The sequence below is a fragment of the Rhipicephalus sanguineus genome, chromosome 1, assembly GCF_013339695.2.
Source record: "Rhipicephalus sanguineus isolate Rsan-2018 chromosome 1, BIME_Rsan_1.4, whole genome shotgun sequence".
Taxonomy (NCBI): domain Eukaryota; kingdom Metazoa; phylum Arthropoda; class Arachnida; order Ixodida; family Ixodidae; genus Rhipicephalus; species Rhipicephalus sanguineus.
Window position 1 is genome coordinate 248,529,973 of NC_051176.1, and position 27,829 is coordinate 248,557,801.

The 27,829-nt window shown below is 47.0% G+C and overlaps 1 protein-coding gene across 1 annotated transcript; it reads left to right on the plus strand.

Annotated features, from left to right (window-relative positions):
- The first annotated feature begins 121 nt into the window (after positions 1–121).
- LOC119376855 (ras-related protein Rab-2A) lies at positions 122–27,829 on the plus strand. Its single transcript, XM_037646547.2, has 7 exons — positions 122–273; positions 860–931; positions 1,012–1,079; positions 8,545–8,627; positions 8,700–8,792; positions 18,250–18,430; positions 26,660–27,829. The coding sequence occupies exons 1-7, from the start codon at positions 228–230 to the stop codon at positions 26,753–26,755; spliced, it is 639 nt and encodes a 212-aa protein (XP_037502475.1). The 5' UTR covers positions 122–227; the 3' UTR covers positions 26,756–27,829.

Consider the following 27,829-nt stretch of genomic DNA (forward strand, 5'->3'; position numbering starts at 1 on the left):
TTTTATCAAACTACAAACCTTATGCTTTCCTTGGCTTTGTTATTTGTTGGCGTCATATAGTTACGATTACAGTGTATGTTACGATCGTCTTGTTAGTGCTGCCCCCTAGGGGTAGCGTAGTGGAGTTGTATGACGTCAGTGCCAGGATCGCTCGCTGAGTGAATCGCTAGTGTTCTGGTGTTCTGTCTCTTGTGTTGTGGTCTGGCGAAGCGGCAGTATTTTTGAGGATGTCATACGCGTACCTATTCAAATACATTATAATTGGAGATACAGGTAAGGTCTGAGTGATGTTAAATATTTGCTTACGTGATCGCCTTCCCTACGGGCTGTTGTGCCTTGGTAGTGACGCGTTTTGTAACATGTAAGGTTCGTAATGCCAAAATGGCGACTCGCTATTACTTTGAACACCTCTTTATTCTGTATGCCATGGGGAGTGTTTAAACTTATCATGCTTTCTTGTCTGAGGCACGGCTGTCGAGATCGCTATTTAAAATCACTGGTCGATATTTTTCGCTGGTATACCCAAGCCAGGGATAGGTTCGGCCGGGCAATCGCGTGCGAAAGACCCTAGTAGGGGTTGCGCTTTTCTTGTGTGTGATCCAATCGCCTAGAATACTCTGTTGGTGATCGCCTATGAGAAGTAATCTGCTTTTGGCGTATCTCATTTAAGTATTGCTTCAGCTTTTGTATTAATAGTGAATGCACTTCGAGCCGTTTGAATGGGCACGCTGGGTGTATTCGACTCCTACTTTCCCTTTTCACTAACAGCTGTTGCGCATCACGTTAGTTTGTTGGTGCATTTCTGATAATGCGACGAGGAGCGTTGTGCTGGTTTAATGTTTGCTTCGCTTTTGTACAGGAGTGGGAAAGTCCTGCCTTCTGCTGCAGTTCACAGATAAGCGCTTCCAGCCTGTACATGACCTTACGATTGGTATGTTTTGTTCCGATGCATGTGTCTGGCGGTGTTCATTTTCGTTGTGTTTTTTTACACGATTTCTTCCTGTCTTGTAGGGGTTGAGTTTGGTGCCCGCATGATCACAATTGATGGAAAGCAGATCAAGCTGCAAATTTGGGATACGGTAAATATCTTTATGCACTAATATAATGCATGTTGGCGATTGAGGTATGTATCAAATGAGGTGTTTGTTTGCTTACGGTCCCCCTGTCATTATATTCTTCAGCGTCTGACTGACACGGTTACTTCTTTGCGCCTGAGAAATGTCTTCTGAATTGTTCAGAAAACGTTTCTTAGGTCAGATGCGTTCTAAACTTGACTGCTGTTGGAAGATACTGTCTATTGTCACAATAACTGAATGGGATTGAATAAGTTCTCTGTAAAATTGGGACTTCTTTCTGCCTTTCTTGGGAACACATAGAAATATAAATTTGCTGCTTGATGTTGTTCAAAAGTAGTGTTTGGAATGACTTCTGCAAAGCAAAGATTTAAAGTAGCAAGCTCCATACCTGTTCTGTGCACTGGGCACTTTCTTTTTTGAAAGTTCTCATGTGTATGTCAAGGGTTTCTGTGTGTTGTGCCAGTGATGACTGGCTTGTTGAAGCAGTTAAAGAAGTAAGGCAGCAGTGCCAATGCCTTTATGGAGCTTTTTGGCATTGTGTCACAAATATTTCAGCTCAGTCTTATGACTCTGGCTCTAGGAATGAATGAACAAATGTGATAACTGTCACCGGATGGAGCTGGATTGATATCACTACAGTGGTGACAAGTCAGAGGGCAAATTGGCTTCCTAAAAAGCCACCTGAAGTGCTTGAAGCAAATGGCTATTTCAACAGTCAGCAAACGATTGCAGCCAAAGCAATCTGAATATTTCTTATGTGCATGGAAGAATTTTTTTTTTCTCCTTTCTTGGGGAACTTGGCCTTCAGCATCTTTGAAATCTTTGAATTGTTTTAAATTTAGATTTTCAGTTGAATGTTGTGTATGAACCCTGATAAGCTCTGGCTGGCAGAAATATTCAGTTTTTATTTTGAACGCACATGGCATGCATGGAAATGGGTTGCACTACACTCTCCGCTGAATAATGGTCGGTTTTATATTTGCAGTGTTTTGTGCAAATTTCTAAAGTGAGCTTGCCCAGTGGCAAGTAAGGTATACAACAAGTCAGTTGTAGTAAAATTGTTTGGCTGTAAGCTAAAAGCAGTTAGTTATAGATTGTATTCAGGCAATTTAAGTTACATTGAAAATCTCCTGGAATGCTCGTTATGATTGCCTTTGCAGACTTGGTGCTGCTCTAGTGAAGAGCTTCTTCACTGCACCCAAATGAGACTCAAATCTGGAGAGGTGTAACTTGAAAGAACGTTATCTTGGGCATGCTGGTCTTGCATCTTAACACCTATAGCGCACAAAAGGAACAAGACATAGAGGTATGATGGAGGACAAAGCGCTTTTTAGCACTGTGTCCACGTCGTACCTCTGTCATGTTCCTTTTGTGCACTATAGGTGTTAAAGGCCAACTCCGGTGATTTTTCGAGGTCGATGGATCTCAATGAAAGTCGCTGGGTACGTTCCTTTGCACGTTTCCGTCATTTATGCCAACTTACAGGCTTGAGACATGCGCAGATTGTTTGAAAATGAATTTTAAAGATAGTCTGCAAACGCCCTCCTGGCTTCCCACAATTATTGGCAACATTGCATCTGTTACGTCAGTATTGGGAAGGCGGCGGAAGTGACGCAGCCGAGGGCACCGTTAACTTCCGCCGCTACAGCGAGCGTCTGCTGTGCTGGCCGAGACACTGTCAGTATCAGATGCGGCACTGTCAGTCGCAGACATTACAGCTGATGCGCAGCGTGCTGACCTCTCCACTGTGCGCCTGCTCGTCACGGCTGTCACAGTTTTCATACTGCGCGCCGGCGTGACTGGCATGCCTTGCACGACTTCCGGCTTGTTCGTAACAACGTCTACGTCATACGTAGACAGCACACTCGGTTGGGTTTTGGTTTTGGTGTTGCGCTTATTTGCTTATTTAAAATTATTCTCCAATTTGCCGAGTATTTCTCCTATCGGGCCCGTAACAGGAGCGTTTCAGGAACATAAAAGCACCATTACTTTGACATGGCCAAAAAATCGCCGGAGTTGGCCTTTAAAGGGGTACTGACACCTTTTTTTGAAGGCGAGTTTTCTCTGCCATACAAATCTCCTTTATGCGGTGACAGCTCTGAGCAAGTGTGAAGCTCAGCAAATGCTGATAAGATATTTTAATTCGATATTGAAGACAATTTTTACATGGCGCACCTACTGACATCGACACTAGCTTGACGTCAGGCTACAGTACAAATTCCGGTGACTTCACGCAGCAGTCTGGCGTTAGGTACCTAAACTTCCAAGATGGGCTGCTTGTGCGTCATCAAAACTTCCAAAATGGCCGCTTGTGCGTCACCAACGGAGCCACGGTGCGGAGCGGTCGTGGAAACGTCACTGTATATTGTGCGAGCACGTGATGAGAAGCTCGTACCGTGTTGTGACGTCAGGGTATAGTAGGAACCAAAATTAGCTTTTAAAAACATACTGTAATTACTTTTTCAGGGCACACTCGCGCTTAGCACTACCTTTTCTAGGCTCTTGAGGCCTTGACTGTTCATTTGACGCAGAAAAACTAGCACTGAAAATTTTCGTGTCAGTACCTCTTTAAGGTGGAGAGGGGTTCTTGGAAACGGCTTCTATAATTGACCTTCAAACCCTGGCATTACTATGGCTGACGGTATTGCCAAGCGGAACACGCTCTCGTCTTCCTGGACAACGGTACAGCAGGAGAAGAAATTATCTTGCTAACTTGCACGACGTGCTGATTTCCAGTATGTCTAAGTGGAATGTGCTCTTATAGAAAACAGTGATGACATGGGAGGAAAAGAAAGAGCACCTGTATTTGCCACACATACTCCGGTAAACAGGAAACCCAAGTTGGTTTCATCGGGCAGAGGCCCCTCTGACTGGCGGCATGAGGAGGAGGCCATAATTGATTGGACCATCGGACAGAGAACTGCCTGACTGGTCACCACCGTGCTTGGGATACGTAAACAACTGCTTCGGTTCAGAGAGAGGCTGCCCACTTGCACATTTAATAAATCTAAATACGCTTGCTTCTTTTTATCTACGATGCCCAACTTGGATAGTCACTATCCTCCTACAGTGAAGCCCACCTCAAGTAGGCAAAACATTATCGTGCTGTTTTCTTTTTATCTTTTTATATGCGGCATCCCAAGAAAAAACAGTGCTGTTAATAAGGTCATGAAGTACTCTTAAGAATTTTCTTTTTTTTTTACTTTGTCCATTGTGGTTTTCGCATAGATGAATCTAAATCATCTTGCCGAAGTTATTCTCAGAAACTCACTGTGGTAGCTCAGTAGCAGTGGTGTCAAGCTGCTGAGCACCAGATAATGGCTTCTGTCCTTGCTGCAGTGGCTGCATTCTCAATCTGAAAGTGGTCTTGTACGGAGACTTGCGTGCACATCAGAACCCAGGTGGTCCAAATTAATCCGTGGTTTCCCTAATAACGTGCACCTCAGAATAAAATGATAGTTTTTCCACATAAAACTGTAGAATTTAAATTTCTTCTAAAAGCTTTCTTAGCTGTGTGTCAGCTTCCACCAGTGTTTGTGAGGCTGTGGCAAAGCTTAACTGCCATTGGTGTTGTGCTGTGGTTATGTAGCATTATTGTGGTCTCGGCTGTTTACTGTGTTGGTAAGCTCAGAAATGACAAGCTAAATTCATATTTCTGTGAAATGTTTATTTTTGCTAAAGGGTTTTATGGTTTTTAAGAAGTGTGCTTGCCAAGTAGTCAGGATAGCGAACAAGTCGAAATTATAGTGTATGTCAACTGTGCGGATCCTTAAAGGCCAACTCCGGCGATTTTTCGAGGTCGATGGATCTCAATGAAATTCGCTGGGTACGTTCCTTTGCACGTTACCGTCATTTATGCCAAATTACAGGCTTGAGACATGCGCAGATTGTTTGCAAATGAATTTTAAGGATTGTCTGCAAACGCCCTCCTGGCTTCCCACAATTATTGGCAACATTGCGTCTGTGACGTCAGTGTTGGGAAGGCGGCGGAAGTGACGCAGCCGAGGGCACCGCTAACTTCGGCGCTTCGGCCGCTACAGCGAGCGTCTGCTGTGCACAAGCGACAGACAGTGTTGGTTTGGCCGGCGCTTCGCTGGTCGCCCCGGCTGTCACAGTTTTCATACTCCGCGCCGGCGTGACCGGCATGTCTTGCACGACTTCCGGTTCGTTCGTAACAACGTCTACGTCATACGTAGACAGACAAAACCTCTGCGTGTGTGCTCGCTACACTTTCGTACTGAGGATTACGAGACCAACCGCAACTTGGTGAAGGCTTTGAATGTGCCCATCCGAGCAAGTCTTTGCCGCAGTGCCGTTGTTGCTACTGTGGGTCCCGCTACTTCCGCTCGGCTGCTACTAGTGTCGGCGGCCGCGCAGTAAAAGCGGGCAACGTTGGGCACGGCAGCAGTGACGTATGAAAGTCTTATTTTCAGGTGGGAGATTTGAAGCGCGCTAACGCGATGCGGACCACTAAAAACGTGATCTTATTTCAAAATAAGCACTTCCTTGGCACAAAAGCAGCACTACGAGGTTTCTGGACCGCTATTTCAACAATCAACGTCGACTTAATATTTGCCTTTAGATTCCCTTTAAGCACGGTACCTGAAACAGGCTCTTACTGTCAGATGCTTTCCTTTCATAGTTTTCCACACCTGATAAGGTGCTTTTCTGCTTGTGAAAAATATGCGGCATTTATTGAAATTGCTGTTTGGAGGCAAAGCACAGTTACACTACTTTGGTTCCCCCCCCCCACCACCACCACCACCACCACCACCACCACCACACACAAACACACATGCACTCCATCATCTTTCATAGCATATTGTTTGTTTGACATGTACTAAACTAAATAATGTAAAATGTTAGCACCTTTCAGGTAATCCTAGTTGTCAAGTCCATCACATTATGTTATCGCTTAATGCTCGATTACTGAATGCATAAAGGATCTATTGCATAGACATCTGTCCCATACTGTTAACACACCACTCGTGCAGTGCCTCAGCGCATACAAAATGGGCATTTTATACAAGCTGCCATTTGTCGCAGATCAATAAGGAGGTTGTGTGATGGAAACTGAGGCATTATATGCATTAAATCAAGTTCAAAAGATTCTCCTTAAAGGCCAAACTTTGCATACTATTGCCAGCACGTGGAAGCTTGCACTCATGCATCTGTGCTGCGCTGACGGCATGAGCATGTGTGTCTCTTCCTTAAGCGACGCCGTTACAGTATGGCTTGCTTCTGCACCGGCCTGACTGATTTATAGTAGCCATATCTAGATTGCTTTTCCTTTCGTGTTTCTGTTTATTTAAGGGGCTCCTAAACCATTTCTTAGACTTAGTATAAAAACACCTTAGAAAATAGCATAGTTAAGTAGTGCAATCGAGAATATTTTTTTTGTAGTAGGCATGCCCATAACTCCAGGGCTGGGCAGGCGGTTGTGTTGCATGTCATATTATGTATGCTAGGTGTCCTGTGGTAGATGAAAATTTCAAGAAGGGCACATGCCTTTTGTTTAACCCCTGGCTGATACTGCACCAACCGCAGTGTTTCATTCCTTCCTGCATGCACGGGAGTCCTTGGTTCAAAGTGTGCCCTTCTCAATGTCCCCACAGTTTGTACACATGATCAAATGTCTAGCTGTGGTGAGGTGCAAGGTTATGATCTTGGGCAGGTGCTCTGAAGGGACGCGAGAATTGATTCCAACTGATGATGCTAGCACTGAATATATGCAACTTTGGACATGGTGGACAAGTGTAGCTACATGGCCAGCTGTTTCCAATAAATCCTCTTTGGTCCTGCGTTTCTTGGAGCTTTCTGAATCTGAAACTGGTGCCTGGGTGCCGTAAAATCTTTTTCTAATAATTAACTAACATCCGTTTGAGTAAATGTTTACATTCGTGATAAAGGGGTCGTCAGCTACTTATTGCAACAAAAAATACAAGGTACAAAATTTTTGTTTCAGTACTCATTGAAAAGTGCCATGGCTATGTTTCAAAATCTTAAGAAGAAAACCTTTTGAACGTTTGGAAGCAGTTCATACCTATAGTCTGGTACAACTTTAGAAGTCTGTAGCATTTCCCGAGCTTAATGGCTTATCACCCTGCCTTGGGAATACATTGCTGAGCGCATGAGCCGGACTGTATCTTTAGTCGTAGAGGCAGTTGGCTGCCGCGCTTTGATCGTCTAGGCAGGGACCTCTCCGGACTTCTTTGTTGTACCTGCCTATGGATGCTAAAAACCGGTACAGTACGATTGCTGTTTCTTCTTGAGGACACGCTGAGACCAATTATGTTACGCGTTATGAAAGATGGGGAACTGGGCAGGAGGGAGTACAGCAATGGCAGCAGTGTGCAGGGGTTTGAAAATTTACTTATTTTATTTTTTGGTTTGGGCCCACTTGTCTGAGCCAGATTTGCGTTCTGGTCTGTGAGGAACCTTTAAAGCAGTTTTGTTACAGATAGTATGAAATTTACTGTTTGTCTAGCACATTATGGGTGCTTTTTCTGAATGTGGCTTTTTTTTAGGCCTCTAGCTTGTAGTGTGCGCGTACCTCACAGGAGTACGGCCACTAGCGTGGGTTCGGACTTAGCGAGCCACAGGGCCGCGTCTGCCGTCGCCTCGCGTGAACTAGCGCGCCGCTGCACACGTACGTTCAAGCGCAAACAAGGCGCCGAGCGTAGCGTGGCAAGTACACAGTACTGCTCTCGAAATCCGCAACACTTTATTGCCTGCGGCAACCACAAACGCAGTACAACGCCCGCTCCCAAAGGCGGCGGGAGAAGCAAAACAGGCTTAACCACGCCACGGGCGAAAGTACAACACAAAGGATGCCGCGAGCACGTCTCCGCGGGCAAAAGGGCTCACGGGGACACGCCGCTGAGAGAAACGTTCCCTCGCGACTATGCTGCGAGCTCTCACGATCAGCGACCAAAACAGGGCCCGATCGCTCGAGCAAGGGCAAACTCCGCTCGCGTTGGCTTCGATAGGTACGGTTTCGGCGTAGTAAGACCACGCGCGAATGCACCGCACCGCTCTTCAGCCTAGCGTTCGGAAAAGGACAACGTAAGGTAAGCGCTCGCCGCAGGCGCAAGGCACCGTTGGCGAACTCCGTCCGAGCGAGCCCAAACAAAGGAGCCGACGGACAGGAAAGAAAATGCGTGCTTACCCTACGAGGTCCAGAGAGTGTCTCCCCCGCCGCGCAAAACGTCTCGCGAGACGCGAGCACGCGAGACTCGAACGTGGCGCCACCGTCGCGATCCGGCGCCGCGGTGAGGGGGTTAACGTCACCCCCACTCGCCCAGCGCCGTAGGACGGCGGAGGAGGGGAGCGACATGATCGGACATGAGGATGGCAGAAATAGGCGAAAAACTGCGCAATGGCGACGGGCAAGCCTCAATCCCCACAAGCTATAAGTGTTGTAACCTGTTGCCTGGATGACCAGTGATGGGGCTTTTTCTGGTTTCAGGCTGGCCAAGAAGCATTCCGCTCAATCACTCGGTCCTACTACAGGGGGGCAGCTGGAGCTCTCCTTGTGTACGACATCACACGGTATGCCTCACTTTTTTGTCCATAATGTATGTTATGGCACCACATGTACTTACATATTGTTTCAATTCTTAGAAGGGACACCTTCAACCATCTGACAACCTGGTTGGAGGATGCTCGCCAGCACTCCAACTCCAACATGGTAATCATGCTCATTGGGAACAAAAGGTAAATTTAATTTGCTTGCATGGCTTTTGTAATAGCTCGAATTTAACCAGATCAGAGGTATTAGAAATTTCATCATTTGGAAATGGCTGATTCCGCTGCACTTTTGACAGCACAGCCATATGATGATTGAAAGCTACAGTCTGTATATTGGGGGGATTATTTTCCTGCATGACTATCTTAGTCTATTGTGTTTTGTAGTAAGCCTGACATTAACTGTGAGAGTGACTTGCTGAGAGCCAATAAGGAAAAATGAATAAGTGGAAAGTGAAAGTAATCTGCAAAAAAAAAAAAAAAAAAAAACTGAACATGATGTGATTTGCACCTGTGGCTTTACAGATCTTTTTCTTAAAGCATTTGAAACTGAAAACACATTCAAAGTTGTAAAATTTTGCCTGCCACCAGCCAGCACCTTGTCTGCCTGTTTGTGCCACTGCTTGTGTGTTCACTTTTTTTTAGAAAACTTGCAGTACCCTTGCAATGGCATATTCTGTGTTGCACATGGAGGACTTGAAAACTGTGCCATCCTTTGAATCGGCCATGTTTACTTGGCTTGACTAGTGAGGAGTCCATGCATATACTTCGCAGATTTAAATAGGGTGATTCTTCGAAAAAACACAATCAATTTAGCCTACTAAGGAGTCCCTTCAGACATGCATTAAATGGGAGCTTTTATCCTAAACTTTCTAATCAAATGGTTGAATATATTTTGCTTCAAGGGGCCCTGCAACACTTTTTCAGCATGGTCAGAAAATGCTGCCGATCAGTAGTCCAGGCTCCTGAGAACACGTGAGCCAAACATTATAGCGCAGCACACGGCCTGGAATTTACATTGAATTCTCAGTCAGCTGTTGCACCTAAGTGGAGCAATGCATTGACAACTTTTTTGGGCCACCGGGACACTGAAGTGTCAATAAAAGTATTTATTTTCTGACGCATTCGTTTTTTTGGACATTTGATCATCCGGACTTATTTACGTTCCCCGTGGAGTCCGAATTATCGGTCATCGACTGTATCGCTCCCACTTTTCTCGACAAATAATGCCATATACTCAAATGACTGCGCCATGTATGCAAATTCATGGCCATTGGCTGATTTGAGCATCGTTGGCTGTATAGTTACTGCGCCCGCCGTGGAAGGCCGCCACGTGCCCGCACGCGCGCTTGCGATCTCACTGAAGGTTAGCCAAGCGTTCAAAGGAAAAAATGAAAAGGTGCTGAAGGTCATGACGCGCGCATGACATGACTTCTTTCTCCCATGCCATCCCTTTGTGCTTAGCTTCCAGCGCGTTCGTTGGAATGAGAAGCGAGATAAAGCAATTATAGCGTGCGAGAAGTCTCCAACTCTGCTCTTACTTTTCCGCAGTGGTCGATTCGTGAGGCGATGGACTCCTTTAATGAAGCCATTCAATGGTTACTTGGAAAAGTGTTGCAGGGCCCCTTTAATGGATATCTGCATAGACATTTTGACAACATCGCCAAATACAGGGTAACAATAAAGTTGATTTGCACATGTTTTCAACATACACATTCAGCGTTTCTCAATGCCTGTGGTAAAGGAGTGTTCATATACAGTTTGTGTGCATTTTATTGCTTTATTGGATAGGTGTCAACCAACCATTTATGCTATGTGACCTCAATTCCTCAAGGGTTGGAAGATAATTGATGCCTTTTAATATGACTAGTAAAGACACGTGGCTTCGGAATCAAGAAAGGAGTCTTGTCATCAAAGCCATTGGTGGCAGTCTTCATGCATAGGCACACATTATGGCTGTGCTGCCATATACATACTGTATTCAGTACTAGACATGACAAGAGAGAGGAGTGGTGTCCCCATGCATTTTCAGTGAAAAATTAAGGGCTCAATCATTGTGCAACCTTGAATCACCATGGCCACTTGACTGGCGGCCCATTGCCCTCCACTTTTAGGGATATGCTGAGTCTCCTTTTCATGTCTTGGAAGCTGTGATGTGCTTCAGACATGTATGAGTTGTATTCTAAAAGGTGCTGTAATTTAAGTATTCTTTATACACTTGGGGTACTGAGGCTTGATGCAGTAATTGTGGAATCAAAAACTACCTATAAAAGCTGGATAAAACCATTTTTGTACTACTCCTCAATTTTCATGATGGCAGTCATGCAGCTAATTTCAAACCATGTTGTAACTAGTCATTTCTGTGTGCACTATGCTATGCTCTGTATTTCGACTTGACACTGTCGTGCCTGGGTATTTGAATCCATCTCACCGCTGCAACCTGTTGTTACGACCGGTTATTTGGATCCGTCCCTCATCGGCAACCAGGTTGTTGCTACGATAGGGCAGCGTCGCCTCTCGCGGTGCTTGCGGCTGAATGAATGCCTCAATTTACGATTCCGCGAACTGTCCGTTGGCCTACGCTTGCGTCTTTCTCGCGCCGGGGTGGGACCTTTCTTAAGCTTACGCTGAGCCGAATGCTTCCGCCACTTTCTTTTTCTATGATGTCGGCGAACATCCTTTCTCTCGATACCTCGATCATCGCTTCGGGCCGCGACATGCGGAGTTGTGCAGCTCGTTGGTGCTTGTACTACACCTTCTTTCTCGCGCAAGCTTTTCGATTTCTCCGCCACGTCGGACGTTAGGGCCACATTATCTGTGTCAACACTCACAAATTCTGAAACTGGGCCCTCTCCGATGGTATCGCTGCACCCCTTAACCGTCGCGTCTTTGCTATGGTCGGCCACCCCGCTAACCGTGTCTACTTTTGACAGTTCTGAAGCGTCCGACGAACGCTTTCGCCTCTTTCTTTTTCTGCGCTTTCGGCAAACATCCTTTTCCATGACGACTCCATCATCGCTTCGGGTTGCGACATGTGGAGAGGTGCAGCTCGTTGCTGTTTCTGCTACACCTTCTATCTTGCTCACACTTCTTGAATTCTCCGCTACGTCGGACTGTCGGGCCAAATTATCTGCATCAGCGCTGATAAAATCTAACTCTGGGCCCTCACCGACGGTGTCGCCTAACCCTTGAAGCGTCGCGTCCTTGCTATGGTTAGCCTGCACGCTAACCGCGTTTACGTTTGACGATTCCGAAACGTCCTTTCGAGGCACGAGGAAGGTTTCCAGCTCCTCCTTGAGCCCATCAGGGCAGCTGGCACAAACCTTGTCCATGAAGGAACGTCTTTCGGAATTGTCTCTAACTCTAGACCGGCCAAGGCCTCATTCTCAACCTGCTCTGCTTTCATGCTCTCTTGAAAGCTTGGGCCTTTCTCTGGCGCGATCCCGCAAACGGCGACCTCTCGCTCTTTGTTCTCTCTCTTGCTCTTACGCTTACGCCTCCTTTCCTCGAACGCCTGTCTCTTTGCTTCGAGTTTTACGTGGCGTTCCTCTCTTTCACGCTCACGCCTCTTTTCTTCCCTTTCGAGTTCTGCGCGGCGTTGTCTCTCTTTCTCCCTTTCGAGTTCTGCACGCCATTCCTCTCTTATACCATATATTACGAAACTCCGGAATAAAGATGCCTTAATTACATCGTAGTTGTCCGCGTCCTTCTCACTGAGTCGCGCCACAACCTCAAGTGCCTCACTGGGCAGAACTGACAATAACCCCTGAGACCAAGTGTCTCGCTCAAAAGACAGTTCCTCACACATTTGTTCAAATTCAGCAAGATATAGGCCGATATCCCCTGATACCACATATGGCTGCATATACCTTGACATTTTGAACTCTGCCTTCTTGTTAAGAAGAGGTGCCACTCGCTGGGGACAACTGCCCGACCTCTTACTCAACCTTAGGAGTTCTACCTTGACTTCTAGTTAACGGATCTCAATCTCGCGCTTATGCCAGCTTTCCTCCTGCTGTCTGAGCTGCTCTTCCTTTTTTTGGATGACGACCTCCCATTCTTCACAGAGCTCCTCATCATCGGCTCCCAAATCAATGATTGTATGATTAGGGATTTTCGTGCCAAACCCTTTGTATTTATCCCCAATTCCTTACACAACAGCAACAAGTCCGGCTCCTGCAGCTTCTGTAAATCCATGATCGTCCTGAGTGCCCGCTACTTCCAAAACAACTATCCGAGAGTACGTAACCTTGAGTCTCTCTGCAAAGTTATCCACCAGTTCTAAAACCCTCGTTTAGAACCTGGTCCACATCAAAGGAAAAGCCAAGCACTCACCCACACGTGATCGATGTTTCGAGACAGCTGCATTCCCTTAGGCCGACTGTTGTTGTCGCTTGTAGCTTCAGATCCCAGCGCTGATCACCAGTTGTCGTGCCTGGGTATTTGAATCCATCTCACCGCTGCAACCTGTTGTTACGACCGGTTATTTGGATCCGTCCCTCATCGGCAACCAGGTTGTTGCTACGATAGGGCAGCGTCGTACCCGGACTCCGTTTGGTAGCGTAGTCGAGTATCCGGGTTGAGGAAATGCTGCTAGCAAGTTGGGAAAACAATAACAAGTTTACTGGCACTTTCGGACACTCAATTTACATTGTGACAAGGTCAGAGTTCAGCGACAAGCGAATTGGATGTGCCTGTTACCGAGGGCTCAGAGCCCCATTTCTCACTCAGCACCGTCGTTTTAACCCCTCAGACTGGCTCCTCCTTCTTGATGACCACCAATCACACACACGACCCCACCCACCATGGCACAGTCCATTTCACTGTCGCTGAGGGGTCGTTGCACTCTTGAAACAGCAAGGGTCAGGTGGTCAACGGCACGCTTGTGGGGGAAGCAAGGCGACAGGTTCCTCGGGCTCGTTCCTCGTACTCTTCTTTTCCCCGAAGGGCAGAACGTGCTTGCTCCTCCAGTTCTTCCCCGAAGGGCAGAAAAGGGTCTGCGGCGACTCCTGTCTAAAGATACAGGTCATGTCGTTTCGGCAGCATACCAAGTCAAGCCCAGGTAGCCCATTGTCTCCGGGAACGCCGTTTCCAGGAAAGATGCAGGTGTTCTAGCAGTGTGAGAACGCCTCGCCCGCCGATTCTCATGGTCAGCGCGACGCCACCGACTGCCAGTCATAATAACACTAAAAATAAAAACTTTTGTGCTGCGCCAACAACGCAACCATTCAGAGATGTGCATGCAAGACATGACTCATTTTTTACTAGTACAGTCGAACCCGTTTATAACGAACTCGAAAGTGTCGCGAAAAGTGGTCGTTATATCAGTAGTTCGTTGTATATAGACTCGTCCTTAAAAACGTGCGCTTAGCGGCCAAGCCGTTTTTTTTCTTTGTGCACTTTTATTAAAGTGCTAACAACCCCTTCGGTGACAAGCTAAGCCTTTTCGCGTCGTGAATCGACGCCCGCTGCGTGCTCAGGAGTGAATTAACCGCCGCTGCAATGAGCCGACACCGTTTCACCGAAGCGCGGTACCGCGACGTGGTGCCGATCATCCCTGGCTAGTTGCGTGCAGCGCGTCACCTACTCGGGTCGCGCAGTCACTGCCGGGCCGCTTGCTGTATGCCGTACATGCGCGCGTTTGTACGTTCTTCGTGCTTGCTTCACTCCGGACCGTGCACGGGTGCGGCGACTAGCCTCTTCGGTCAACGCCAAGCAACGCGCACTCTACGTCTCCGCCATGCTCTCGCGGCCCTGCACGACGATGCACGGCGCACTTAAGTTGTCACCTAGTCAAACACGCAGTATACGCTCGCTGTCAGTGCATCGACGTTTCTCGGTGCCCGCGCCGCTCAACAACAGCGAGCTACTTTCGTTTCTACAAAGCGACGCGCACTTTAAAGCGGTCTCGCACGACGCGGCGGCGGCGAACTTGCGAACGGCAGCATGGCTAAGCATGGCGCGCTCGTACCGCCGTCAATCCGCAGTGTACGGTTTACGCCACACGCGCAGCCGAGCAGATATCTACGGATGACTGTGATAAGGTTGTCGGTTATAAGACATAACGGCACGGTCATCGACGGCCGCCACCTCCCCTTCGCTCTTTTCTGATGCTTATCCGCGAAGGCATCACCGCAATCGCGCGGAAGTCGTAATCACCGATCGACCGGTCTCTGCCGTTACCGAAAAGACGGACGACTTTTCGCAGCACATTGTGGCGTCGACGAGTTTAGGGACGCAGTGAACCTTTTTGCGATGGAAAGTTATCGCGGTTATCAATTCTTGCATTTATGCCTTCTTGCGCTCCGAGGCATTGTTTGGTTCATCGCAGGCGGTCGTAGCTGCAGAGAACGGCGTCAGGAAAGGTTACCGTGCGAAAGCTGACCGCAAGGCTTCATGCTGCCTACTATTTTTTTTCCTCCCTGCCATTCTACCACTGAAGAAACGCCTGGAAAGTGAGCGACCTCGCTCGCAGCGTCCGAAATCTGCGTGCGGTGCTCGCCGATCTGGGTATCTTAGTCGCGAGTAAACTGGAGCGGAGCACGCGCGAGCGCGCGCCCCTGTCACGCTTTAGAAGGCATGTTTTAACTTTTTTTTCGCTTCGTATGCGCCATATTTTTACCGCGACCGTCTCTGAAGTGTTCATTGTAAAAGTAGGAGGCTTTGAAAAATGTTCGCTATAGCTGGACGCAGCTTTAATGGTTAGCATAGGAAAATCGTAAGTGCACCCAAATATGGTCGTTATAACCGATAGATCGTTATATGTGGGATCGTTATAAGTGGGTTCGACTGTATATTGTGTAGACTGTGCCTGCAAATTTGTGAGTTGCTTTCACCTAGAATAGTTATCCGTTATTCACATAAAACATTGAACAAAATCTTAGAGTATGCTGTGTTTAGATCCAAGTTCAGAATGGGAATCATGAAATTGGAACAAAGTGGATCTTCATTTCAGTTTACATTGCATACCTGGCACCCTAATCTGATACTCCCTGAAAAGATATTTTTTGGTCGCCTGCTAATGAGCAGGTCTGGCTCATTTCTGTTGCCCATTGTAATTAAATGTCTGAGCATAGGAGACTTGTTGCACCAATGCTAGGTCTATACTTTTGTGAACGGAGAATTTTACTTGAAAGGGTGGGTTTTGAATGCAGTGTACTGCTTGTCCTGCTAGTTATAAGTTTATAAGTGGAAATGTTAGTCATTGCGAGCTTCACTTGCTTGCACCTTATTTGGGTCACAATGATCCTTAACTCTGATGAAAAGTGTCGACTGGGAAATGTAAAGTAGAGGGCCGTCCAAATCTTGGGGAAATGTGGCATTAGTACACAGGTGCATCAAAAGTAAAAGTGAGCTTGAAACTTGTTTGGCTCTATATGCTCCTGTGCAATTTAATGAAAATGCATTTTGAAAGCTGATGACCCTCCTTACTTGACCTGCTCACACATTAAGCTATTAACAGTGATTCCACTCCTGCGCCAACTGCGCCAAAGTGCGCCAAATTGTATTTACTGCGCCATCCTGATAATATCGACGAAATTTGCGCCAAACTGCGCCAAAGTCTCTGGTTTGGGGGCGTCTATCACCGGCAATCGCACCGCCGGCGCGTCAGAACATGTGCAGCTCGATCTTGGGGCTGCCAATAAAGTCGCAATTATGGACCAAGAATTATTCCGCTGAATAAATAGCGCTCGCGCGTGCGTTCCGAGTAAACCACGATGCCATGCACGGTGCCGACGCAGCTTCTGTTCTGCAAGTCGGCTCGACAGCAAAACGCGCTCTCCGCAGAGGCTCGTGCTGTCTAGGCCTATCGGTAGCGAGAAAGTGCGACGGCGATTCATCGGCGGACGTCGTCTGTTCCAGAAACGCTGCTGATAGCTCGTTTCAAGCGTCGCACGGCACGTAAGGAAAGCAATGTTCAGTAATAAATACATGAGTGCCGCTAAAATGTCTGTCACTTCTGTTTCCGGACATCGCGGAATGAAATCTGGGATCGCTCGCAGTAGATATATGGGTCAATATCGAATTTTCCTTGCTTCGCGTTTATGGAAGAGCACGCGAACGGTGGAAACGCGTTGACACTTTTCCTCGGATATACTTTATCCATGGATCTTCATCCAGAACAGCTTTTTCGTAATTCGTTCCGCCAGCACGTCTGAGTTTGTAATCACTCTGCGGTAAATACCCCCTAAAAGGCCCTGCCCTTTCGAGCTCACGTGCTAGGGTTCCAATTCAAATTTTTTGCTTGCTTTTTTTTAAAATGTCATCTCATTAGTAAAATCATATCTCCTGGTCGGAGCAGCCGCAAATGCGCAGCTGTCAGTAGCGGGCCCGTCGCTCCGTCGCTGACGGCCCACATTGAAGCGGCTACGTCATGTTACACGTCCGCCCCTCGCTTTCGGAGGTCAATAGCTAACGGTTAAAAAAACCCAATTTCGCTTAGAGCGAAGCAATGAATGCGATACCAAAAAATTGTATTGTGAAACGAAGTAAGACTAGCAGCTAACTCTTTTGGATCCGATCTCGCGTAACTCAACAAAACGCTGGTGTAAGGGAATATGGCCCCTCCAGGAACCGAATCGTTTTCTTGCTCTGAGTTCTCTAAACACGAAGTAAGCGTTGAGAGCACAGCAAGTTTATGAGCCGTCTCCTGATGCCTCGAGATAGCGCGCGCGCAAGCGACTGCGCCCTTCGAACGATGCAATCCCCCCCCCCTTCCGCTCCCCTGGCGTCCCTTCATGCTCCTTACGAAAGACGGGCGGGGCGTTTCCTCTCTGTTTGATGAGCAATCGACGGCAGGCCCGCACGCGGGAAGGTGTTATCTCATGCGCTGTCCGTGCGACGGAGACAGACGGCCGACTAGTTTAATCTCCGCTTCAGCCGCGTTCGTCGCCAGCGCTCGCGAGATTTTACCCGCGGCTAGACTGCGCGTGGTGATGTTATTAATTTGGACTTTATACGGAAAATTACGACAACGGCGACGGCAAAAATCCGCCGAGAGTGTCCATATAATTGCTATCGCAAGGGTCAATGTACGGGGCAGATTTTGCACCCCCCCTCTTAGGTGATTAGGGGGGGGGGCGCCCCCCCCCCCCCTGTGCGCACGCCTATGTTCCTGAGATGATTTTCTCCATGAGATTTGCAATGAATCGAAATATTTCTAGCCTTCATAAGAGCCCCATAATAGTACCCAGATGCTTGAATGTTAATGCAATATGCTTCTGTATTGCACTCCAGGATGTAAAAATCGCTGCTCCAAAGTGCTCCCAGATGCAAAATTATCTGCTCTAAAATGAAAATTTTGCTGCTCCAAAGTGCTCCAAAACGGAAATTTTGCTGCTCCAAAAATTGCTACAAATCAGAAGTCCTCGGTAGCATCACTGTATTAAGCTGTGGTCATTTTCCCAGCCATTTACAGTGGTCAGTGAAGTTTCAGGCTTGTGATGAAGTTTTGGGTATGTATCACCATCTCTGGGGCTAAATACATGCCATCTTACCTGCAGGACCTTGGCAGGTCCTTTTCAGTGTTTACTTTGAGCAGTCATCTGTTTGCTATGGTGCTAAGTACCTGCTATGTTTGGGTATGTGTGTTGCATTGTGGGAGAAGATCCTATAGCCTGTAATATGTTGGTCACATGAAATGCAGTGACTTGGAAACTCGGAGGGAAGTGAAGAAGGAAGAGGGGGAGGCCTTTGCTCGTGAGCATGGCCTTATCTTTATGGAGACTTCAGCCAAGACTGCAGCCAACGTAGAGGAGGCTTTCATCAACACAGCCAAGGAGATCTATGAAAAGATCCAGGAAGGTGTCTTTGACATAAACAATGAGGTAATGTTTGGCAGTGTTCAGCCACCATGTTGAAATACTGCTAATACTTTGCACAGGAAAGCATTAGCAAAGAAAAAATTGTTGCAACATCTTTTTATGCACAATAATCTGAACATTAGCAATTTTATTGAAGGGATTGGGTGTTTTTTAAGCCATCGAAAGCAATGTGTGGTCGCTAATCAACATAATTCCTGTCATCTGTGGGTATTGTTCCTGTCAGATAATGCACGTGGAGAAAACAAAATGAAGCATTAATTGCCTAGCAGATGTTGCCAAACTGCATCGTCCAATCTAAGCCAACCCTTTACTTTTCAACTTGTTTTTCTTAACGTGAAGCATTTTATAGGAAGTAGACGAGGTTACACATGCAGTTTTCGGTTCAATACAGACAAATATTTTCTGAGTAAAAAGAATGGGAAAGATGTTCAGTGATATAAATTAGGACAATTATATATCTAGTAAAACTATAGTCAAGCCAAAATATGCACAACATTAATTAATTTTAAATGTTGTGTATAGTTTGTGTCAAGTGTACAATATTTCCGTTCCAACAGCTGTGGCTAAATGATGGCTGTTTGGAATGTTGGCTATTTGCTCTTATAACTATGCAATTACTACTCTTGTGCCTCACTTCATTAAAAGCTTTTCTCGTTATGATGGTACCGCTTAGGAATTTTCACTTCTGATTTTTTTAAAGGGTATTGGCATGGATTGAGTGACACAGTGTGACTATGCTATCATTGTACATTTGCAAGAAAGAGCATAGGATGCACACCAAAACTTATTATTCCTGGCCTATAGCATGCTTCAATTTTTCATGATACCATATTTACTCGCATAATAGGCGTACTCGCATACCGTATGTACTCGTGTAAGGTCCGCACCCCTACTTTGGAGGGGGAATTTCGAAAAAAAAATTCAAAAAGTCCCGCCAGAAAAGCGCACTTAGTTAAATTGCAGCTAGATGGCGCTGCCAGCTTTTCCGCTTCCGCCGACCTCGACGGCGCCATTATTGCTTTGTGTGGCGCATCGTTGGCATCGTGTGGGTAGCTTGGCAGTGTTTCTTCAGATCGGTGTCGTCGGTGTCACTTTGTCTGTAGTAGTGAGCCCTGTTTGAGCCATCGCAGGTGAGGGACGATGGGCCGGCACTTCAGATCTTTCACTGCAGCCTTTAAACTGCAAGTGATTGAATATGCCAAGGAGCACGGCAAGCGAGAAGCTGGACGCAAATTTGACGTCGATGAGAAGTGCGTGCGTTACTGGATGAAACAGAAAGATGCCCTCGCCGCTACCAACAGGAGCCGAAAGACGTCGCGGAAAGAAGTGCAAGTACCCGGAACTCGAAGGCGAACTTGTCAAATATGTCATCGACACTCGAAGGGACGGCTACGCCGTCTCAACTGACATGATCCACGTGAAAACCCTGGCCATCGCTCGCCACATGGAAATACCCCAGGCACAATACAAGGCAAGTCGGGGGTGGGCTACGCGGTTTATGAACCGTAACCAGCTCTCCATCCGCCGCCGAACAACGCTTTGTCAAAGGCTTCCAAGCGAGTACGAAAGCCAATAAGTTCCATCGCTTTGTAAATGGTCTCAGGAGGGAGCATGGGTACGACCTCTCCCAAATTGGGAATGCGGACCAGACTCCTGTGTGGTTCGATGCACCAGAAAGCACCACAGTGGATTTAAAAAGTGCGAAAAGTGTGTGTGCGCACAACCGGCCCAGAACGTCAAAGATGCACTGTGTTGCTGTGCATCACGGCAGACGGCAGAAAACTTCCGCAGTACGTCGTATTCAAGCGAAAGACTCTCCCTAAAGAGAAGTTCCCTCAGGGAATCATCGTACGTGCCCAGGAAAAGGGTTGGATGTCCGAGGAACTCGTCGTAGATTGGGCAAACAGACCTGGAGGCCTGTTACAACGGAAAGCCCTCCTTGTTCTGGACAGTTTCAGGGGCCACTTGACGGACCGCGTCAAGAACCGACTCGCCACGACTCGTACGGACTTGGCCGTTATTCCTGGAGGACTGACGAGTGTGCTGCAGCCACTCGACGTCTGCGTTAATCGTCCGTTTAAATCGTAATTTCGCTGATGCTACTCGTAATGGATGGCTGGAGGCCATCATGAGAAGACCCCTACAGGGCGGCTGAAGCGGGCATCGCTACAACAAGTGTGTGCGTGGATTTTGAGTGCGTGGCGTGCCGTGTCATTTGAAACAGTTGCGAAAAGCTTCAAGGTGACTGGAATTTCAAACTGCATGAGCGGCGCTGAGGATGAACGTCTCTGGGTGGACGCCGAGGCGAGCTCTTCCGAGAACGAGGACAGCGATAGCGAAATGGAATCATGATAAAAACATTCCTAAAATGTCATTTGTGACTCTCTTACACTCTGCTACTGTCGCGGAAACAGTACAGACCTTTGGTGAGCTGTCATCGGCCTGATTCGTGTAAGGGCCGCACCAAGCAAAAATTTCTAAAAAAAAAAAAAGTGCGGCCCTTACACGAGTATATACGGTAATAGGCGCACCCCCATTTTGATAGCGAAAAATCCTATTTTTTTTATTTCCGCACATAATAGGCGCACCCCGAACTTGGCCATCAGCATCAGCCCACGAAAACCTCGGCGCATGGAATTGCATATGTATGGTAAATTTACACGCCACACAAAACGTTCAGAGGCAAGCGCCTTCGCACCTTGTTTCCTTGGCGGGGAAAATCATGACTATGACTGAATAGCCGACGGCACGCGGCCGTCGAAAAAGAAAGTTGCAATGACGAGCGAAAAAGTCATTCTGTCAACTGCCCATACCCCCCAAACCGCCGCGTAGCATGACGACCAGTACAGCCAGCGGTACAGCTGAGACGCGGCCACCGTGCATTGAGCGAAAGAACGGTTTTCTGAAGCACGACTACCTGACCAACGCGGTCGTCGAAATAAAATGAAAAAACAAACGCATCAACGAGCGCAAAGCTCTTCCATCAACTACTGATACCCCCCAAATCGCTGCACTGCGAGGCTCTCGGAGGTCTCGCATTTTTATTTTTTTTCTTTCTCTATGGGTCACGTATTAACTTCGGGAGCTCGATTGCCATCATCAGAGAACGAAGAAATGCCATTTTGCGAGCAGTGTGCTTATGGTGTGGCCGTGTATTCTACAGAGGCGTTGGTTCCACCATGGGAAAGTACGCAAGCTACACGGCTGGATTTAAACTGAAGGCAGTGCAGTACGCACTGGAGCACGGCAACCGTGCTGCAAGCAGGCATTTCGGTGTCAGAGGAACGAGCATTCGTTACTGGAGGGACCAAGAAGACAAACGTAAGGCCACCAACAAGTCACGACGGCCCTTCCGCACTGCAAAGAGCGGCAAGTATCCTCACGTGGAAGAACAACTGGTCCGCCACATACGGGAGCTCCGACAAGACGGTTGTGCAGTGTCACTGGACATTGTTCAGACTGAGGCGCACAGAATTGCCCGAGCGCAGGGCATCGAGGCGAAGGAGTTCAAATCAAGCTCTGGATGGACAATGCGTTTCATACGACGCCATGGCCTTGTACTGAGAAGGCGGACAACGTTGTGCCAGCACTTGCCATCGACATATGAGGACAAGATAGTGGACTTCCACCGTTTCGTGATACAGCTCCGGCAGCAGAAAAATTTCCTTTTTTCCCAGATTGGGAACGCTGATTAGACCCCCCTCTGCCTTGATATGCCGCGCAGCACGGCTGTAGAGGAGAAAGGTGCACGAAGCGTCATAATCAGAACATCTGGCGCTGAAAAGCAAAGATGTGCTGTAATGCTGCTGGTGACAGCGGATGGGCGTAAACAGCCGCCTTACATAATTTTTAAACGTAAGACCATGCCAAAGGGAAATTTTCCTCGAGAAATCCACATCAGGGTTCAGGAGAAAGGCGAGATGACCACGGACCTGATGTTGGATTGGATCAGGACAGTCTGGGGTCGGCGGCCTGGTGGTCTGTTGTACCCGTCCATGCTTGTTCTCGACAGTTTTCATGGGCACCTCGTTGACCGCGTACGAGAAAAGTTGAAGGAGCTACGCACTGATATTGCAGTGATTCCGGGCGGCCTCACGTCGGTACTGCAGCCTTTGGACGTGTCCTTGAATAAGCCTTTCAAGGACAATGTTTGAAGGCTGTACACGAACTGGATGTCTGGTGGACATCATCAGCTGACTCCGGGTGGTAAGATTAGGAGGCCGCCTGTGGAAATGCTGTGCGCTTGGATTGTGGAAGCCTGGTGGGAGGTTTCTGACAAAGTCGTCAGGAAAAGTTTCAACAAGACCGGAATCTCGAACGCACTGGATGCGAGCGAGGATGACCTTCTGTGGAGCTCGGATGGCGGTGATTCGGGCAGAGAAAATGAGTCCCCTATCAGCGATGATGAATATGTGCTCTCCGACTCGGACAGCGAATAGGGGCGGGGTAGGAGCTCCTATGACTTGTGTAAATAAATTTACTTGTGTGTGCAGTCGACGTCTCTCGCCTGTTCGTAAAAGGTACGTAGGTAGATTTTAGTTTTACTTTTATGCTGAATTCATTGGTAAATGTGAAAGTAGCCATATACTTGACATACAGTCAAACCTCGTTGATACGTACCCGCTTTAAGGGGAGACGTGGGTCTTAAAAAATGTTTTTTTAAAAGTTGGGTGAATGGCATGAAATTTAGTACACTTATTCAGCTTTTTCTGCAGATTCAACATCTCTAAGTAGATTTTTAATAGCTGCATTAAAACAAAAGATATGCAATTTCTAACACATATATAAGCATATTTCTTACGGGATTTTTGGCAACTTTGCTTTGTCAAACACAAAAACAAAGTATGTGGCAAGATTGCCAGGAAGCTGGTCTAGCCGGTGATGCTATTTATTTTCTTATAATGTTGTTCACCAAATTATAATTCTCGATTATCAGAAATAGTATGCAGCAAAGAAATTTCACTCACATTTACGTATATTAATTTTGCATTCAAAGTTTGTTGAAGACAATCGGATTAGCATCACCGGCTAAACCAGCTCTCTTTCAGCCTTGCCACATACTTTGTTTCTGTGTTTGACAAAGCAAAGTTGCCAAAAAATCCCGTAAGAAATATGCTTTTAGAGATTGCACATCTTTTGTACTACAGTTGAACCCCTTTATAAGAGACATGCACCGGGGAGCATTTCTTGTCTCTTATATGAGGTGTCCCTTATAAGCAGGGTACCACATATGCGTTTTCTTATCAACCCCTATTTCAATGTAGGCACACTAGTGTCTCTTATACCCATCTGTCTTTTACATCAGTGTCTCTAATAAAGGGGTTCGACTGTAATGCAGCTACCAAAAATCTAATTAGAGATTTGGAATCTGCAGAAAAAATGGGATAAGTTTGTTAAATTTTGTGCAGTTCACCCAGCTAATAAAAGAAATAAAAAAAAGACCCGCGTCTCCCCTTAAGCGTACTAACGGTTAAAACGTAGTTGCGATGAATCCCCGACCGAGTCTCAGCCTAATGCATTCGCTGACCGCTTAAAGGCCAACTCCGGCGATTTTTTCACCATGTCAGGGTAATGGTGCTTTTATGTTCCCGAGGCACTCTTGTGAAGCGCCCGATAGCGAAAATGCTCAGCAAACTCGAAAATAATTTTTACTAAGCAAAAAGGTGCAATACCGAAACCGAAACCCAACCGAGTGTACTGTCTACGTATGACGTAGTAGTTGTTACGAACCGGAAGTCGTGCAAGGCATGCCGGGCACGCCGGCGCGGAGTATGAAAACTGTGCCAGCCGGGACGAGCAGGCGCACAGTGGAGAGGTGAGCACGCCGCGCATCAGCTGTAATATCTGCGACTGACAGTGCTGCGTCTGATACTGACAGTTAGCGGTGCCCTCGGCTGCGTCACTTCCGTCGCCTTAACAATATTGACGTCACAGACGCAATGTTGCCAATAATTGTGGGAAACCGGAAGGGCGTTTGCAGACAATCTTTAAAATTCATTTGCAAACAAACTGCGCGTGTCTCAAGCCTGTAATTTGGCATAAATGACGGAAACTTTCAAAGGAACGTACCCATCGAATTTCATTGAGATCCATCGACCTTGAAAAATCGCCGGAGTTGGCCTTTAAGGCGTAGTGCTTCGTCCTACGCCTACCGGTTAATGCGTACCCTGCGTACCACGATAACTTTTTGTGCCATAAAATTTTACTGCGCCGCTGAACTTCCCGACCCCCCAATGTGCCGCCAAAGGTTTTCAGTCTTTGAGAAGTGCGTAGATCGGTCGATCGCTGATTCCGATTTCCGCGCGATTGCGACGACACTTTTGCGAGTAAGCATCGGGAAAGAACGAAGGTGAGGCGGCGGCCACCGACGAACACGCCATCATGACTTATCGCCGACAACCTTATCACAATAAGTACCTTCAGGTATCTGCTCGGGCACGCGTGCGGCGCAGCACTACTTTAAGCCTACTGCACGCTTTTAATAGGCGACAGTCTGAACGCGCTGGGCCGCCGATCGCTGCTGCCTCGTTGCACGGAGCAGTGTTCAAGCGCGCGCCGCTTTGTAGAAACGAAAGCAGCTCGCTGTTGCGTTGCGGAGTTGAGCGGTGCTGGTCGCGGGCGACGAGAAACGTCTTGCATTGACGCTATCACGCTAAGCGCAAGCGTACCGTATACCGTACAGCAAGCGTAGCGCTGTTGTAATCGTACTTTACGCTTGGGCGACCACCCAAACACGCTTCCGTCCGCTGCCAGCACCGCTAGAGTGTCGCAGAGTGCGTATCACTTGCAGGAAGTTCGTCATTGCCGCGTTAACTGAACAAGCTACTCGCCGCATCTGTGCACGGTCTGGAGCGAAGGGGGTACGAAGAACACTCCCACGACAAATGCGCGCGTGCAGTGCAGCAAGCGGCCCGGCAGTTACGGCGTGAGCCGAGAAGGCCACGCGCTGCACGCAACTAGCCAGGAGACGATCGGCTCCACGCAGTCGTACCGCGATTCACTGAAGCTGTGTCAGTTTTCGTTTAGTAGCAGATCGCGGTACAGACGCACGCACGTATAGACGACACTGAGCGTTCCGTCGCTATGTCGGTCAGCGCGTATACCGGACCCTGTAATAGTTCCGAAATGCTCCTTGGCGTCGCCACCGCGCGCTATCGGCACTACCGGTCGGTCGTGCAAGAGTGCCAGAATCTTTTCTCCACTTTGGCAAAAACAAAGAAAAGGCTTTGCATGGCTCGTTTAGGCAATATTTCCTGTGGCACTGTATATATTTCTTTGCTGGCGGCGATGGCGTACGCGAGGAGATGCAAATTTTTACTTGGTGGTTAATGCGTACTACCGTTTAGTGCATAGTTATGCGGCGTTCCTGGCAGGTACGCATTAACGAGGTTCCACTGTATGTTCAAATTTAAAGCGCGAGAATTCAAGTCGAAAAATTTTCGGAAATTTTACCCCGCATAAAAGGCGCACCCCTAACATGGAGCCAGATTTTCTGAATAAAAAGTGCGTCTATTATGCGCGTAAATACGGTATACAATAGAGCTTTGTTTTGTCATGATATACAGTAGAGCTATGTCCTTCAGACCACAAAAATTGTTTTAAATAACGAGTTTTTTTTTTTTCATTATCAAAAACGGATGAGCAATGCAAAAGAAACATGTGAACGAACATTGCACTTTAATTTCAGTTGCAAAACACTCAAAGCAGTCATCGATGTGCAACTGCTTGGCATGATAGTTTGAAGGACCATATGTCGTGTTGTCTGTTTGGCTGACATGCACAGCATTTCGCTGTTGCTACCACTGCACTTTTGAAACAGTGGTATTTAGCCAAGGACATAGTAGTACATCAGAAAGGAGCACTTTACAATCATGTCAGTCCAACACATGCAAAAGCAGCACTGTTGTACAAGGAGTCCCATCTAAATTTAGCCAAGGCATTCATATTGAAAGGCACATTGGAAGCGAATTGAACTGACTGCATACTAGTCGCATTAGCCTATAGTTACTCGGGCTATTTTTTATTTTGCCCTAAACTCGTGTTTAATTACCCATCTCTTATGTTACTTATGTAGAAATAGAACTTGTTGCCCTTTAAAAAAAACACCCAGCACTAATGCGGTTCAGTGTTGTTCCATGCCGTGCTGGTAGTATAGTAGCTAATGACAGTCTTGCATTTGCTTTAGTGCAATAAATAGCTATGCGGTTTTTCTCGTGTATCTATCGATTTCAGGCCAACGGCATCAAGATTGGTCCCCAACATTCTCCGACCAGTCCCAGCATGCCATCAAGTGGTGGTGGAGCAAGTGCCGGTGGTGGCTGCTGCTGAGCAGCATGCACCATTAATGAAAAACAGCTCACAGTGAGCGTTTTTTGTTTCTAAACACCGATACACACGTACATATATATAATGTAATAGTACATGTGTGCATGTGTGTGTAAATACACAAAAGGTATCTATGTACATGTACTATTCAGTCTTCATGGGTGTATACACAGCATGCCGAAGAAAACACTGGGACGCTTGGGAAAGGGAAGGGAAAAGTATTTTCTCTGTTTTTCTTGCAGCTCCCAGCACTTTTTTCTTGTCTGTTTGGTTTGTGCTGTAACTTTGCACCTACTTTTACTTCTGTGAAAATTATCACTTGTGAGCTTCTGTATGAATGTGCAGTCTCAGCAAAAAAAAAAAACAAAAACATAAAGGTATTTGCAGTTGGAGTGTCTTCTTGACTGCAAGAAAAAAAAAAGTGAAATTTTGAAAGAAAAAAAAAAGGAAGCCAAAGTTTCAAAAGGGCATGTGCAAAATGGCTCATTCTGTGTACACTTATGCCTTGCTTTTCCAGGGTGCGTTCCCTAGTAGAAAATATTCAGCCTCTGCTTCTCGTTTGCTGCCTTGCTAGTGCTGTTAGAGAGCCTTGCACTGACATCTTTTTTTTCTCTCTCTCTTCTTTTTGTAAAACACTTCTTTGTTGTTTGATCTGAGTCACTATTTTTTGTGATGCAGTACTAGTCATAAACATTCCCCACACTGTACTAGTTTGTTGTGCGGCATGGAATTGGGACAAAAACTGCTTCAGTGTTCAGCCAGCAGGCGTCCGCCTTTCATGGTCCATGAACTTCTTGTGAGCTGATGCTTGAAGCACAAAAATTTGTTGTCTTTGCTATTTATACTTTATGCTTGCCAAGTGTACATATTGTTTTTCAATTGCAAAGATTCGATAAAGGCTTGTGTGACTGTGCTACATGACGCTCTTCGAAGGTAGCTTGGGCGATTCTTGCAGCGAGTTGAACAGCAAGTTTTTATGAGAAGTGTGTGATGTATCGGTACTGGCATTCTTTCCTGTGCTTAACCCTGTTAGCTGGCATACTTGTCTGTTTGGAATAAATTGGTTTTAACCTAAGA